The sequence below is a fragment of the Mycena indigotica genome (genome assembly GCF_014461135.1).
Source record: "Mycena indigotica strain 171206Taipei chromosome Unknown Mind.scaff0003, whole genome shotgun sequence".
Taxonomy (NCBI): Eukaryota; Fungi; Basidiomycota; class Agaricomycetes; order Agaricales; family Mycenaceae; genus Mycena; species Mycena indigotica.
This window is the reverse complement of record NW_023503002.1, coordinates 2,098,976-2,109,866: the sequence shown is the minus strand read 5'-3', so window position 1 is coordinate 2,109,866 and position 10,891 is coordinate 2,098,976. Positions and strand designations below refer to the sequence as shown.

The window sequence follows — 10,891 nt, the reverse complement described above, 5'->3', positions numbered from 1 at the left end:
TTCCGTTTTGACTGGTTCTTCAAAAGCCGCACACCACAAGAGCTCCAAAGGCGATGTACCACGCTGCTTGGTATGATTGAAAAGGAGGCTGAGGTCAAACAAGCTGAGGCGGCTAAAGCCAGAGGCAAGGGCAAGGTTGGTTTATTATTTCAGATCAGACAACAGCAACTTAGCTTCTTCAGAAACGGACTATAGACGAAGTCAAAAAAGACTCTCGACCTGCAACACCTTCTGGTTCAACTTCGACTACTACCAAACGGCCAGCGAAGAAGAAAAAGACGTGATTAATAGACGATGTGCCATTTTTTTGTACCATAAACTGTGTTATTAACTACTCTTCGCCACCGCCTGATGCCAGCAGGCCCTCCTTGCTGTTTCTCCAGTGATAGTCCTTCACCGCAGCTTGCCACACATAGTAGTCTTTTTTAGTTTAGAGTCAGCGCGGCTCGGTCAAGCAAACAAACGGCGTACAGATTGAAGTTGGGATGATGATGGGCAATGCGTAGACGGAAAGACGCCTGACACCGTTGAAGAGGTAACTGCGAAACATGTGCGGGGCGGCTTTTGCTTGGTAGGGAGAAATGGCTTCGAGCACGTCAGACATCGGGAGGAAAGTCGGCTTCTGAAACTCACTATATTGGTAGATACCCTTCTGCTTGGCTATATCGCTAGCTCCCCACCACGACAGCTGGAAAGTACGCGTTGCTTAGAGGTCAAGGTGATACTACGATAGCTGTCTCACATAGACTTTCGCTGGCAACGACTGTAAGAGCCAAAACAACGCGCAAATATGATAAAACATACGTCCAGGCATGTCGGAACGGGCGACATTGGTGAGACGCATGGTGGTCAACGAGGAAAGGTTTGGTGTCGACGGCGGAACCCGGCTGTTACATTTCTCATGTCACAGCTCGCCCGACTTCTCCGAAGTGCTGAGTAATGAAGTGGTTTGATCAAGCTCCCTTTTCACGCCCACACACGGGATGGCGCAATATTGCCAAGATGTCGAGGGGCTCTCCGTCGTCTCCCGTCGACGCGTTTTTGATTTGACCTTGTGCTTCCAAGAGGGGATTCTGCTTTCTGGTCTTTTAGCAGTCCTGCTTATCGCGAGTGTGCTTGCCTCCCTCTCCTTATGCCTTCTCGACCCAGCCAAGCGCTCCGTCAAGAGTAGAGTACTCCTTGGCGCCAAACTGGTTGCGTTTCCTTTCCACTACTTGCATTATTTCGGGTTCATTGACTGTGTCAATATTTACAGACCCTTCTACTTATCGCGTTCGGTTCAAGTCTTTCCAACCTTATTTTCGTGTTGAGAAGTCATCAACATGTCGCCATCCTACAATGGTACATCCTCGAGCCCCTGGCCTTTTTCAGTGCTTTGGTCTTCACATTTTACCATCATACGCGTGTCAGGTGCGCGGATCCTTCGCCCACATTATAGGAAGACTCATTTAACGACGCGTAGAATGAGCTCGACGACGCTTCTGCTGTTTTGGCCGCTATATGCTTGCGCTTTGGGAATTTGGGTCCGCTCTGTCCTGCAGGAGAAAGCGGGTGACTACCGTTTCCTGTTGATTTTGAAAGGCATCACTGCCTTGTCTGGTTTCGCGTCGTTTCTGCTTGAATGTGTTGGGCCTGAGGTTGGCTTGCTACGAGATGAGAAATCTTTGCATGAAAGTCCGCTTTTAACAGCCAATATTTACAACCGATGGGTGAGTTCTCTGATCAAATGGAATTGTTGACCTGATAGCTGCAGTTTTTTGGCTGGTTGACGCCTCTTCTTGCGCAAGGCTCCTCGCATTACATTACAGAAGACGATCTTCCTTCTTTGATTCCTACGGACGAATCTGAGGTTCTTGGGCATCGTTTAGAAGCCTACCTTTCAAAGCAATATGGCGTCTGGAGCTCGTTGTTTCTGGCATATGGGGGACCTTTTGCCGTTGCTGTGGTGTTAAAAACCTTCCAGGTCGGTGCTCACAGCTCCATAATCTCAGGCGCTGACTGAACTAGGACTCGCTGGCTTTCGCTCAACCCCAACTCCTTCGCCTACTTTTGGCTTACATATCCCGTTACCAATCACTTCGGTTCAGTGAGGGAGGTCGACCGAACATTTTGGAAGGATTTTCATACGCAGTGATAATGTTTGTGGCCTCAGTCGCCCAAACTGTCCTTCTCAACGCTTACTTCCAACGCACATTCGAGACTGGGTACTTCATCTGGCTCTCCTTGTGATATCACGCTGAGCCATTATATCAGCATGCGCGTTCGTGCAGGACTCGTCACAGCTATCTTTTCCAAAGCGTTAGTACTCTCGAATGACGAAAAAAGCCGAAGTACGGGAGACATCACCAACCTGATGTCAGTCGATGCTACCAGGCTACAAGACTTGTGTACCTATGCCATCATCGCCTTTTCTGGGCCATTTCAGGTGATTGAAGCATACAAGAACTCCCTCGGGACTAATTTTAATAGATAACTTTGGCCTTCATCTCACTCTATAACCTCATAGGATGGGCATGTTTTGTTGGAGTGGCTATCATGGTTGGATCCATGCCGCTTACCACAGGTGCTCCTTCTCCCCCAGTCACTCCTCACTCTCTCTCTCTCTCATTGACACGATATAGCAATCGCACGAGCATTGAAACGGATGCAAGAGCAACAAATGAAGAACAGAGACGAACGAACACGTCTCATGAGCGAACTGCTATCCAACATCAAATCCATCAAGCTCTATGCATGGGAGTCGGCCTTTGTAAAGCGCATTATGGAAGTTCGTAACGACAGAGAACTGCGCATGCTCAAAAAAATAGGTCTGCTCAATGTCAGCGCACATCTCACCTAATTTTTGCACAATCTAATCGAATTCTAGTCATTCAGCATGACATTGTGGTCCGGCATCCCTCTCCTTGTCGCATTCTCCTCTCTTGCCACGGCTGCCTGGACGTCTTCCACTCCGCTCACCGCCGATATCATATTTCCTTGCATCTCCCTTTTCATGCTGCTACAGGTATATCAAAGCCTTCTGTTTGTCCTGATTAGGTGCTGATTTCGCGTTTAGTTCCCCCTCGCAATGCTATCCAACGTTCTCAGCTCAATAATCGAGTCAATGGTGTCGGTGAAGCGACTGTCAGACTTTTTTGCAGCATCAGAGCTTCAGCCGGATGCCAGGGAACTTGTTCATAAACCCAATCTCGAAATTGGGGATGAGGTGAGTGACTTTGGAAGTTGTGCAACCATTTTTGACTGCGCCAGGTCCTATCCATTTCCAATGCCGAGTTTTGTTGGGACTCCAAGCAAGTTGTACCCACACTCGAAAACATAGACCTCGTTTCCCGCAAAGGCCAACTAACTGCTGTAATGGGGCGTGTTGGTGCAGGAAAGGTGGGTACCACTTCCGCTACCTTCTTCACGAATCAACGGGTTTTAGACGAGCCTTCTATCCGCAATTATCGGGGACATGACCCGTAATGAGGGGAAAGTGAAGCTTTACGGGTCGGTTTCTTATGCACCACAAAATCCATGGTATGAGTCGATTTGACAGTGCCCTCCATACGCCAACACTCTTCTCTCCCTTGTAGGATCATGTCCGCCACTGTGCGTGATAACATAATCTTCAATCATGTCGTGAGTGGATTTTGGTTCAACAACGGAATTCACATTCAAAATTCAGTACGACGAAGAGTTCTACACTCAAGTTATCGAAGGTGACAAAAATTGGACTACCTTTCCAAAGAGTCTTACCTCTATTGTAGCTTGCGCGCTCAGTCCTGATCTCGCTCTCCTTCCTCAAGGGGACCTGACCGAGGTTGGAGAAAAGGGTATCACGGTAACAGACAACCATTGATCGTTTTCACCGTTGCTTAGTGAAAATTTTCAGCTGAGCGGTGGACAACGAGCACGAATCAGCCTGGCCAGGGCCGTCTACGCCCGGGCCGACCTCGTTCTTTTAGATGACGTTCTGGCAGCGGTGGATTCCCACGTGGCTCGGCATGTCTTTGGTAGGCCACTTACTGACCCGAACTTGAGAGACTAAAGCATTACGCAGACCGCGTGATTGGTCCGAACGGGCTGCTTGCGTCTCATGCTCGCATACTTGTGACGAATAGCATCGCATTTGTCTCACAATTCCAACAAATCGTCTTTATCCGGCGGGGCATCATCACTGAATGCGGTTCCTATGAAGCATTGATGCAGAATACCGACAGTGATATCTGCAAGCTTGTGTGAGACTGTTTGACTGTTTGCTGTGCTCTGGTTCACTACTAATAGTTCTACAGCCGTGGTCATGGCACTGGGTCCGCATCTGGCTCCTCAACCCCTTTCATAAGCAGTGGCAGTGTCACTCCGACTGAGGATGTAGCCGTTGTGATAGAAGATACTTCTTCGGAGCGAGCTGAAGCCATCTCTGAAAAACTAATCACTCGTGTCAACTTCCCTCGGGCCGTTTTAGCACCTCCAAAACCTGTGCGGGCGGCTAACTCGGCTGGTCTGAGTACTGAACATAGAGAGAAGGGCCGGTCTGTACTTGCTCGTTTTGTTGTTTCTTCATTGACATCTGCAACAGCGTCAAAGGCAAAGTTTATACGGAATACATGGCAGCAGCTTCTCGTCTCGGCTTTGCGACCTATATCGCATTCACCACTCTCCAGCAACTAGCTGTCCTGCTGAGTAATCTGACATTGCGGGCATGGGCAGAGCACAATTCTGAAATCGGCAGCAACTATGGCATGGGCAAATATCTTGCAATCTACGGTGCATTCACTCTGGGTTCAACGTTGATTGGTGGCGCTGCGAGGATTGTGATATGGGTTTACTGCTCTTTACGAAGCTCTGAAAGGTTGCATCATTCGGTAAGCTCAAAATAACCAAGCCATGAAGTCTCAGCTTTGACTAAATTTCTAGATGCTGTCGGCTCTGATGAATGCGCCGTTGAGCTTTTTTGAGCTTACACCCACCGGGCGGTATGCATAGTTCTACAAGTTGCAATCCAATTCCGCCCTAATGTCATCGGCAGTACCCTCAACTTGTTCTCGCGTGACCGTTAGTACTTTTATCGTTGTCCAACCAATAATCATTGACTTCTCCAGTCTATGTTGTGGACCAACTACTGGCCCGATATATTGAAAACGTGGTCAGAACAGGGCTCGTTTGCCTTTCTATATTGGTGGTTATTGGTGTCAGCTTCCCACCATTCCTGATATCGGTCATTCCTCTGGGCTGGTTCTATATGAGGGTCATGAAGTGGGTTATAACTCGCAACAGATGATCAATGACTGATCTTGAGCAGCTATTATCTGTCAACCTCTAGAGAACTTAAGCGTTTAGATGCCGTTTCCAAAAGCCCTATCTTTGCTTGGTTCTCTGAATCGCTGGCTGGCGTTTCAACGTATGCAAATGGTCCAAACTCATCCCCACCTCGTCTGAACCGACCTTTTATAGGATTCGTTCCTTCAACCAGCAAGCCATCTTCATCAAAGCCAACCAGAGACATATCGACCGGAATCAGATCTGCTACCTGCCAAGTATTTCAGGTAAAGTAACTCCCATACGATCAAACTGCGAGTCTCAGTAATGGAAACAGTAAATCGTTGGCTCTCGATACGTTTGGAAATCGTGGGTGCTGTCATCATCTTCTTGGTGGCGACACTTGCTATGGTGGCTTTAAGCACCACAGGTGTTGATGCAGGGTTGGTAGGTCTCGTATTAAGCTACGCCATGAACGCGACATCGAGTTTGGTGAGACAGCATCCTTCCTTTCAAGTTGTTGCTCATTGAGCACGAAGAATTGGGTGGTCCGATCTGCTAGCGACGTCGAGCAAAACATCGTTAGCGTAGAGCGCATACTGCATCAAATTGAGGTTGCTCCAGAGGCGCCACAATATATCCCTGAAACAAAACCGGTCGCAGACTGGCCATCGGCAGGCAAGATAGAATTCCGGTATGGTCATGTGATTTTGTTTTGATCCATTCATTGACTGGGCTTCAGCAATTATTCTACTCGCTATCGGCCTGAGTTAGACCTCGTTCTCAAGGATATTGCCCTGGAGATTGTGCGCATCTCTTTCTAATGTTCGATCCCTTTCTCAGTGTCCTATATAGGAACCCAAAGAGAAAGTGGGTATATGTGGAAGAACCGGGGCAGGAAAGTCAAGCTTACTATTGGCGCTGTTTCGTATCATCGAGGGCGTTGAGGGCTCAATAATCATCGACGGAGTGGACATCTCCAAGATCGGGCTTCATGACTGTGAGTATGTCACTGCTTGGATTCACTCTGGTCTCATTTCCTATGCAGTACGCTCATCGATTTCGATTGTGCCTCAGACACCTGATCTGTTTGAAGGCTCTCTTCGGCTCAACATAGATCCAATAGAGAAATACTCAGACGCAGAAATTTGGGTAGCTCTTGAGCAAGCGCACCTGAAAGATTACGTCCAGTCTCTACCTCAGGGACTTGATGCGCCTGTCCGAGAAGGCGGTCAGTCGCTTTCATCCGGACAACGGCAATTACTCTGTTTTGCCCGTGCTCTCTTACGAAAAGTGGGTAGTCCAAATGCGTTCTAGTAGGCAACTAACCTCCGTAGTCCAAAATTCTGGTCTTGGATGAAGGTTTGCGTTCAAAGTCTAGTCTTGAACATTCTCAACTCATGAACATTTTCAGCCACATCCGCCGTAGACCTGGATACGGACAAGGCCATCCAAGAAATCATCAGGGGACCTGCTTTTGAGGACGTTACAATCCTCACAATCGCGTTAGTACCACAGTTCTCTACGCTTTTTACGACTGAAAGAATTCGTAGACATCGACTGAACACCATCATGGGAGGCACTCACATTCTAGTCATGTCTGACGGGAAGGTAGCGGAGTTTGAGCCCCCTCAGGCATTGTTGACCAGACCATCTTCCATATTTTACTCGCTGGCCAAGGAAGCGGGACTTGCATAGAATTGTACTATAAGAAAATAGAGCACTGTGTGACATCATATTTTGGAACTTGGCTCTGATCCTTATGTCGCGTTGGATTCCTCTCGAAAGCAACCCCGAAGTCCTCAACAAATGGGCCACCAAAGCGGGCCTCCGTAACGCTAGCTTTGCAGACGTGTATGGCTTGGAAGAAGGGGTACACACTCTTCCCATCGCAATCGTTGCTTTGAACTGAAATGTTTAGCTTCTGGCTATGGTCCCCCAGCCGGTCTGTTATCTGTGAATCGCGACATTCCTCTAAAGTCCTTTGGAGGCCAAAGCCATCGTTCTACTGTTCCCTATCACCCCCGCATCCGAAGCAAAGCGAAAGCAAGAAGAAGAAGAAATCGAAAAGAATGGCCAGCTGTCACTCGATCCTACTCTGCTCTGGATCAAGCAAACGGTTGGTCGGAGTGGTCTTCACTCCTCACTGGTTCTCAACCACCATTAGATTTCTAATGCTTGTGGGACCATGGGCTTGATTCACGCCATTGCTAACGCACGCAACTCAACTGTCTCTACTGTCCCGCTCTAATGGATGAATCAACAGAGCGATGTAACCATCGCACCCATGAGCCCACTGGCCAAGTTCATCGATGAATGCTCGGGTGAGTCTGGTCGTCTGGGTGGTTTCGGGCCAAGTATTCACGTCATTATAGACAAGACTCCGGACCAACGTGCCAAGCGTCAGTGACTCTTGACGCTTTTATGCCAAGTTCTGATAGAAAGCAACGAATAGTGCTGGAAACAACGCCTTTATTCGGTGACATCCACGCGGAAGCTGCGTCTGGAGGCCAAAGCGCGGTCCCGACAGATTTAGACACCAATCTCCATTTTACTTGCTTTGTGGAGGCTCCTGCTGGAAGAGGCCCTGAATCCGAAGCAACTGGAATGAGACTTGTCGAGCTCGATGGTCGGCGCAAAGGACCAGTTGACAGAGGCGAATGCACCGATTTCCTCAAAGACGTGGCCAAGGTTGTCCAAGAGGTATACATCAAGGGTGGGCCAGAGAGTCTGCAGTTCAGCATGATGTCGTTGGGTCCTCCAGATCAATAGTGGTACAGAGTAGTAAAAATTAAGCCCTAAAGCGTAGATATGCCATGAGGAGAGCAGAGGAACCTTGGCAGAACTGAGCAAAGAGATTCAACCAGATTTTGTTTAACTTACCAGTAACAAAGGTAACGAGGTATTGGAGTGTTGTTGCCTTGGATGCTTGGATGGCTGTTCGCAGACCAGCAATTTCTTGCTCTATTCGAGTATCAACCTCCTTGATCTTCAGTTCTTGAGCACTCCCCTCCTCACGGAGTCGGCCTTTCTCCAAGTTTATGTCTAATCGCACACCAGCTTGGATTTGTAAAATGTCTTGCCTCAACCGCTGCTTAAGTTTCTCGATATCCGTCAACAATCGGTCATTCTCTGCCTTTATTAACGCAGTCTCGTTCTTCTCCATCAACTTCAGTTCCGATTTGGTCTGAGCGAAGTCGACCTGCTGGGTATATTGGTGCTAGATTGGCGTTCAAGTCAGCATGTAGTAGATGGCAACTTTTTACTTTAGTACTCGCCTTCTCCTGCTCCGCCTTTGTGACCATATTACTCGTCATGTTCCGGATACTCTCGTCAATAACCTCAGCCATAGCAGCCATGATGCCTTCGGCTTGGGCCCGGTTCAGTCCTTCGCGTTCAAGACGCTGGACAAAATGGTGGGTATCAAAATGGAATTCACCACGTCGACATGAAGAAGAAAATAGTCGCAGACCGAGACGCGTTGTCGTCGAAGTAAAAGGCAGAAGCATGATGTCACACTTTGCTCTCTTGCTTGTTCTCACCATCGTTGCTTCTGCTACGGCCCGCTCAAACTTCCGGTTTTCATCCGTTGGAAGGGGCATGAACGTCGTCCACGGGCCGAAGGTCATTTCCTGACCGTCCAGCTGTTGATGGCATTCATCCTAAAATTCTGCTTTCCATGGCAGCAACTTCTTCCATCCGCTTCCGCGTTCAAGAATGTTACTTTTTTCACGATAAAAAACTCCCCAGAAACTCCGTGACCAGGAACAAGCCCGCGTGATAATTCACGTGTAGCACGACCGCCAGCCTCAAAATGGCCAGCGTCCAGTTGACGAATAGCTTGACTGAGAAATGTTCTCTTCACTTCTTGGCTTGTGTCTTGTCGCTACTCTTGTTGCTGCAGGGCCGTGCGACATTTATTCGTCTGGAGGGACGCCATGTGTTGCTGCCCATAGTACAACACGAGCACTCTACAGCTCTTTTTCTAGCTCGCTTTACCAAGTGAAGCGTGGCTCAGACGGAGCGACTACCAATATCGCCCCGCTTTCGGCGGGTGGTGTAGCCAATGCGGCAGCCCAAGATTCTTTCTGCTCTGGGACGACCTGTCTAATCACCATCATTTACGACCAGTCTGGCCGCGGCAACCACTTAACCCAAGCTCCCCCGGGTGGATTTAACGGCCCAGAATCCAATGGCGCTGACAATCTTGCGTCTGCCATTGGTGCCCCAGTCACACTCAACGGACAAAAAGCATACGGTGTCTTCGTTTCGCCAGGAACTGGGTACCGTAACGATGCTACGAACGGGATCGCCAAGGTGTGTCTATTCCGTCGCTCCAGACCAAGGTTTTAATGCCTTTTCGAGGGTGATGCGGCAGAAGGCATGTATGCTGTCCTCGATGGAACACACTTCAATGGGTATATCGTTTTTCTATTCCGTACGATAGAACTGAATTCTTTCTAGGGTACTTATTCCGCCTAACATCGTGAACTAGGAGCGCTAATCATGGTAGGGCTGTTGTTTTGACTACGGCAATGCTGAGACCAATAATCGAGACACTGGTGAGTACTGTCTTGCTTGCTTTTATTTGTCTCGAGCCAAGTTACCTCTAGGAAATGGACATATGGAGGCAATATACTTTGGAAACAACAATGTGTGGGGCACGGGCTCCGGAAATGGCCCTTGGATTATGGCTGATCTCGAAAATGGCTTGTTCTCTGGACAGGGCACCAAGCTCAACTCGGGCGATCCTACTCAGACATCCCGGTTCATCACGGCCGTTGTCAAAGGCCAACCTGGATTATGGGCTATTCGCGGGGGAAATGCTGCTTCTGGCTCTCTGTCAACTTACTACAGTGGAGGTCGGCCTACTGTTGGTGGGTACTCGCCTATGTCCAAGTATGCTAGTTTCTTTTGGTCGTGCAATATTACTCACGTGATTGGGTCAGAGAGGGAGCAATTATCCTTGGAATCGGTGGGGACAACAGTAATGGTGCCCAAGGCACTTTCTACGAGGGTGTGATGACGACTGGGTACCCTTCCGATGCGACGGAGAACTCCGTCCAAGCAAACATCGTCGCGGCTGGTTATGCAACGACTTCACTTGTCAGTGGACCTTCAATCAGTGTTGGCTCTAGCGTCTCCTTCCGCGTAACAACTCCCAACTTCAATACTCGTTATATTGCCCATAATGGCACTGCTGTCAACACCCAAGTCGTCAGCTCCTCCAGCTCCAATGCGCTCAAACTCTCCGCCAGCTGGAATGTGGTTAGTGGTCTGGCCAACAGTGGATGCATTTCTTTCCAGTCTCGGGACACCTCCAACAGCTACCTTCGGCACTTCAACTTCGCTCTGCAAGTCAACTCCAATGATGGCTCCCAGACTTTCCGCGAAGACGCGACGTTCTGTCCACAAGCAGGTTTGAACGGACAAGTCGGTGTTTTCTGCCCATGAGGATCATTCGTCTAATAATCATCCCAGGGAAACACTATTCGCAGCTGGAGCTACCCAACACGATTCTTTAGGCATTTCAACAACAATCTTTTTATTGCCAGCAATGGCGGGGTCCATGACTTCGACAACACAGCTTCATTCAACGATGACATCAGCTTTGTGGTGACCGCCGCCTTTGCCTAAAATAGTAATTGCT

General features: G+C 48.8%; 5 protein-coding genes across 5 annotated transcripts; 3 read left to right on the top strand and 2 right to left on the bottom strand.

Annotated features, from left to right (window-relative positions):
• Positions 1 to 331: 331 nt before the first annotated feature.
• Positions 332 to 844, bottom strand: MIND_00337200 (Ubiquinol-cytochrome-c reductase complex subunit 8; the record flags this gene model as incomplete). The annotated part of the gene is made up of 5 exons (XM_037360226.1): positions 332 to 420; positions 472 to 585; positions 634 to 688; positions 743 to 753; positions 805 to 844. 5 exons carry the CDS (start codon positions 842 to 844, stop codon positions 332 to 334), a joined length of 309 nt encoding a protein of 102 aa, XP_037223111.1.
• Positions 845 to 971: 127 nt separating this feature from the next.
• On the top strand, positions 972 to 6,939 carry MIND_00337100 (uncharacterized protein; the record flags this gene model as incomplete). Its single annotated transcript, XM_037360225.1, has 32 exons — positions 972 to 1,193; positions 1,256 to 1,410; positions 1,463 to 1,709; positions 1,754 to 1,963; positions 2,008 to 2,204; positions 2,254 to 2,425; positions 2,470 to 2,563; positions 2,622 to 2,818; positions 2,867 to 3,004; positions 3,056 to 3,205; positions 3,250 to 3,378; positions 3,425 to 3,519; positions 3,576 to 3,621; positions 3,668 to 3,701; positions 3,750 to 3,823; positions 3,875 to 3,995; positions 4,043 to 4,220; positions 4,275 to 4,514; positions 4,562 to 4,847; positions 4,900 to 4,958; positions 5,012 to 5,037; positions 5,085 to 5,238; positions 5,285 to 5,383; positions 5,437 to 5,528; positions 5,579 to 5,733; positions 5,781 to 5,935; positions 5,984 to 6,047; positions 6,097 to 6,241; positions 6,290 to 6,534; positions 6,579 to 6,603; positions 6,656 to 6,746; positions 6,795 to 6,939. Exons 1-32 carry the CDS (start codon positions 984 to 986, stop codon positions 6,937 to 6,939), a joined length of 4,428 nt encoding a protein of 1,475 aa, XP_037223110.1. The 5' UTR covers positions 972 to 983.
• Positions 6,940 to 7,003: 64 nt separating this feature from the next.
• MIND_00337000 (Ubiquitin carboxyl-terminal hydrolase) lies at positions 7,004 to 8,013 on the top strand (the record flags this gene model as incomplete). The annotated part of the gene is made up of 7 exons (XM_037360224.1): positions 7,004 to 7,114; positions 7,163 to 7,186; positions 7,232 to 7,360; positions 7,409 to 7,456; positions 7,508 to 7,565; positions 7,617 to 7,643; positions 7,697 to 8,013. 7 exons carry the CDS (start codon positions 7,004 to 7,006, stop codon positions 8,011 to 8,013), a joined length of 714 nt encoding a protein of 237 aa, XP_037223109.1.
• Positions 8,014 to 8,032: 19 nt separating this feature from the next.
• Positions 8,033 to 8,750, bottom strand: MIND_00336900 (Mitochondrial protein; the record flags this gene model as incomplete). The annotated part of the gene is made up of 3 exons (XM_037360223.1): positions 8,033 to 8,076; positions 8,125 to 8,461; positions 8,508 to 8,750. 3 exons carry the CDS (start codon positions 8,748 to 8,750, stop codon positions 8,033 to 8,035), a joined length of 624 nt encoding a protein of 207 aa, XP_037223108.1.
• Positions 8,751 to 9,093: 343 nt separating this feature from the next.
• MIND_00336800 (putative alpha-N-arabinofuranosidase B) lies at positions 9,094 to 10,878 on the top strand (the record flags this gene model as incomplete). Its single annotated transcript, XM_037360222.1, has 6 exons — positions 9,094 to 9,558; positions 9,607 to 9,659; positions 9,737 to 9,803; positions 9,845 to 10,140; positions 10,191 to 10,674; positions 10,723 to 10,878. The coding sequence occupies 6 exons, from the start codon at positions 9,094 to 9,096 to the stop codon at positions 10,876 to 10,878; spliced, it is 1,521 nt and encodes a 506-aa protein (XP_037223107.1).
• Positions 10,879 to 10,891: the final 13 nt, after the last annotated feature.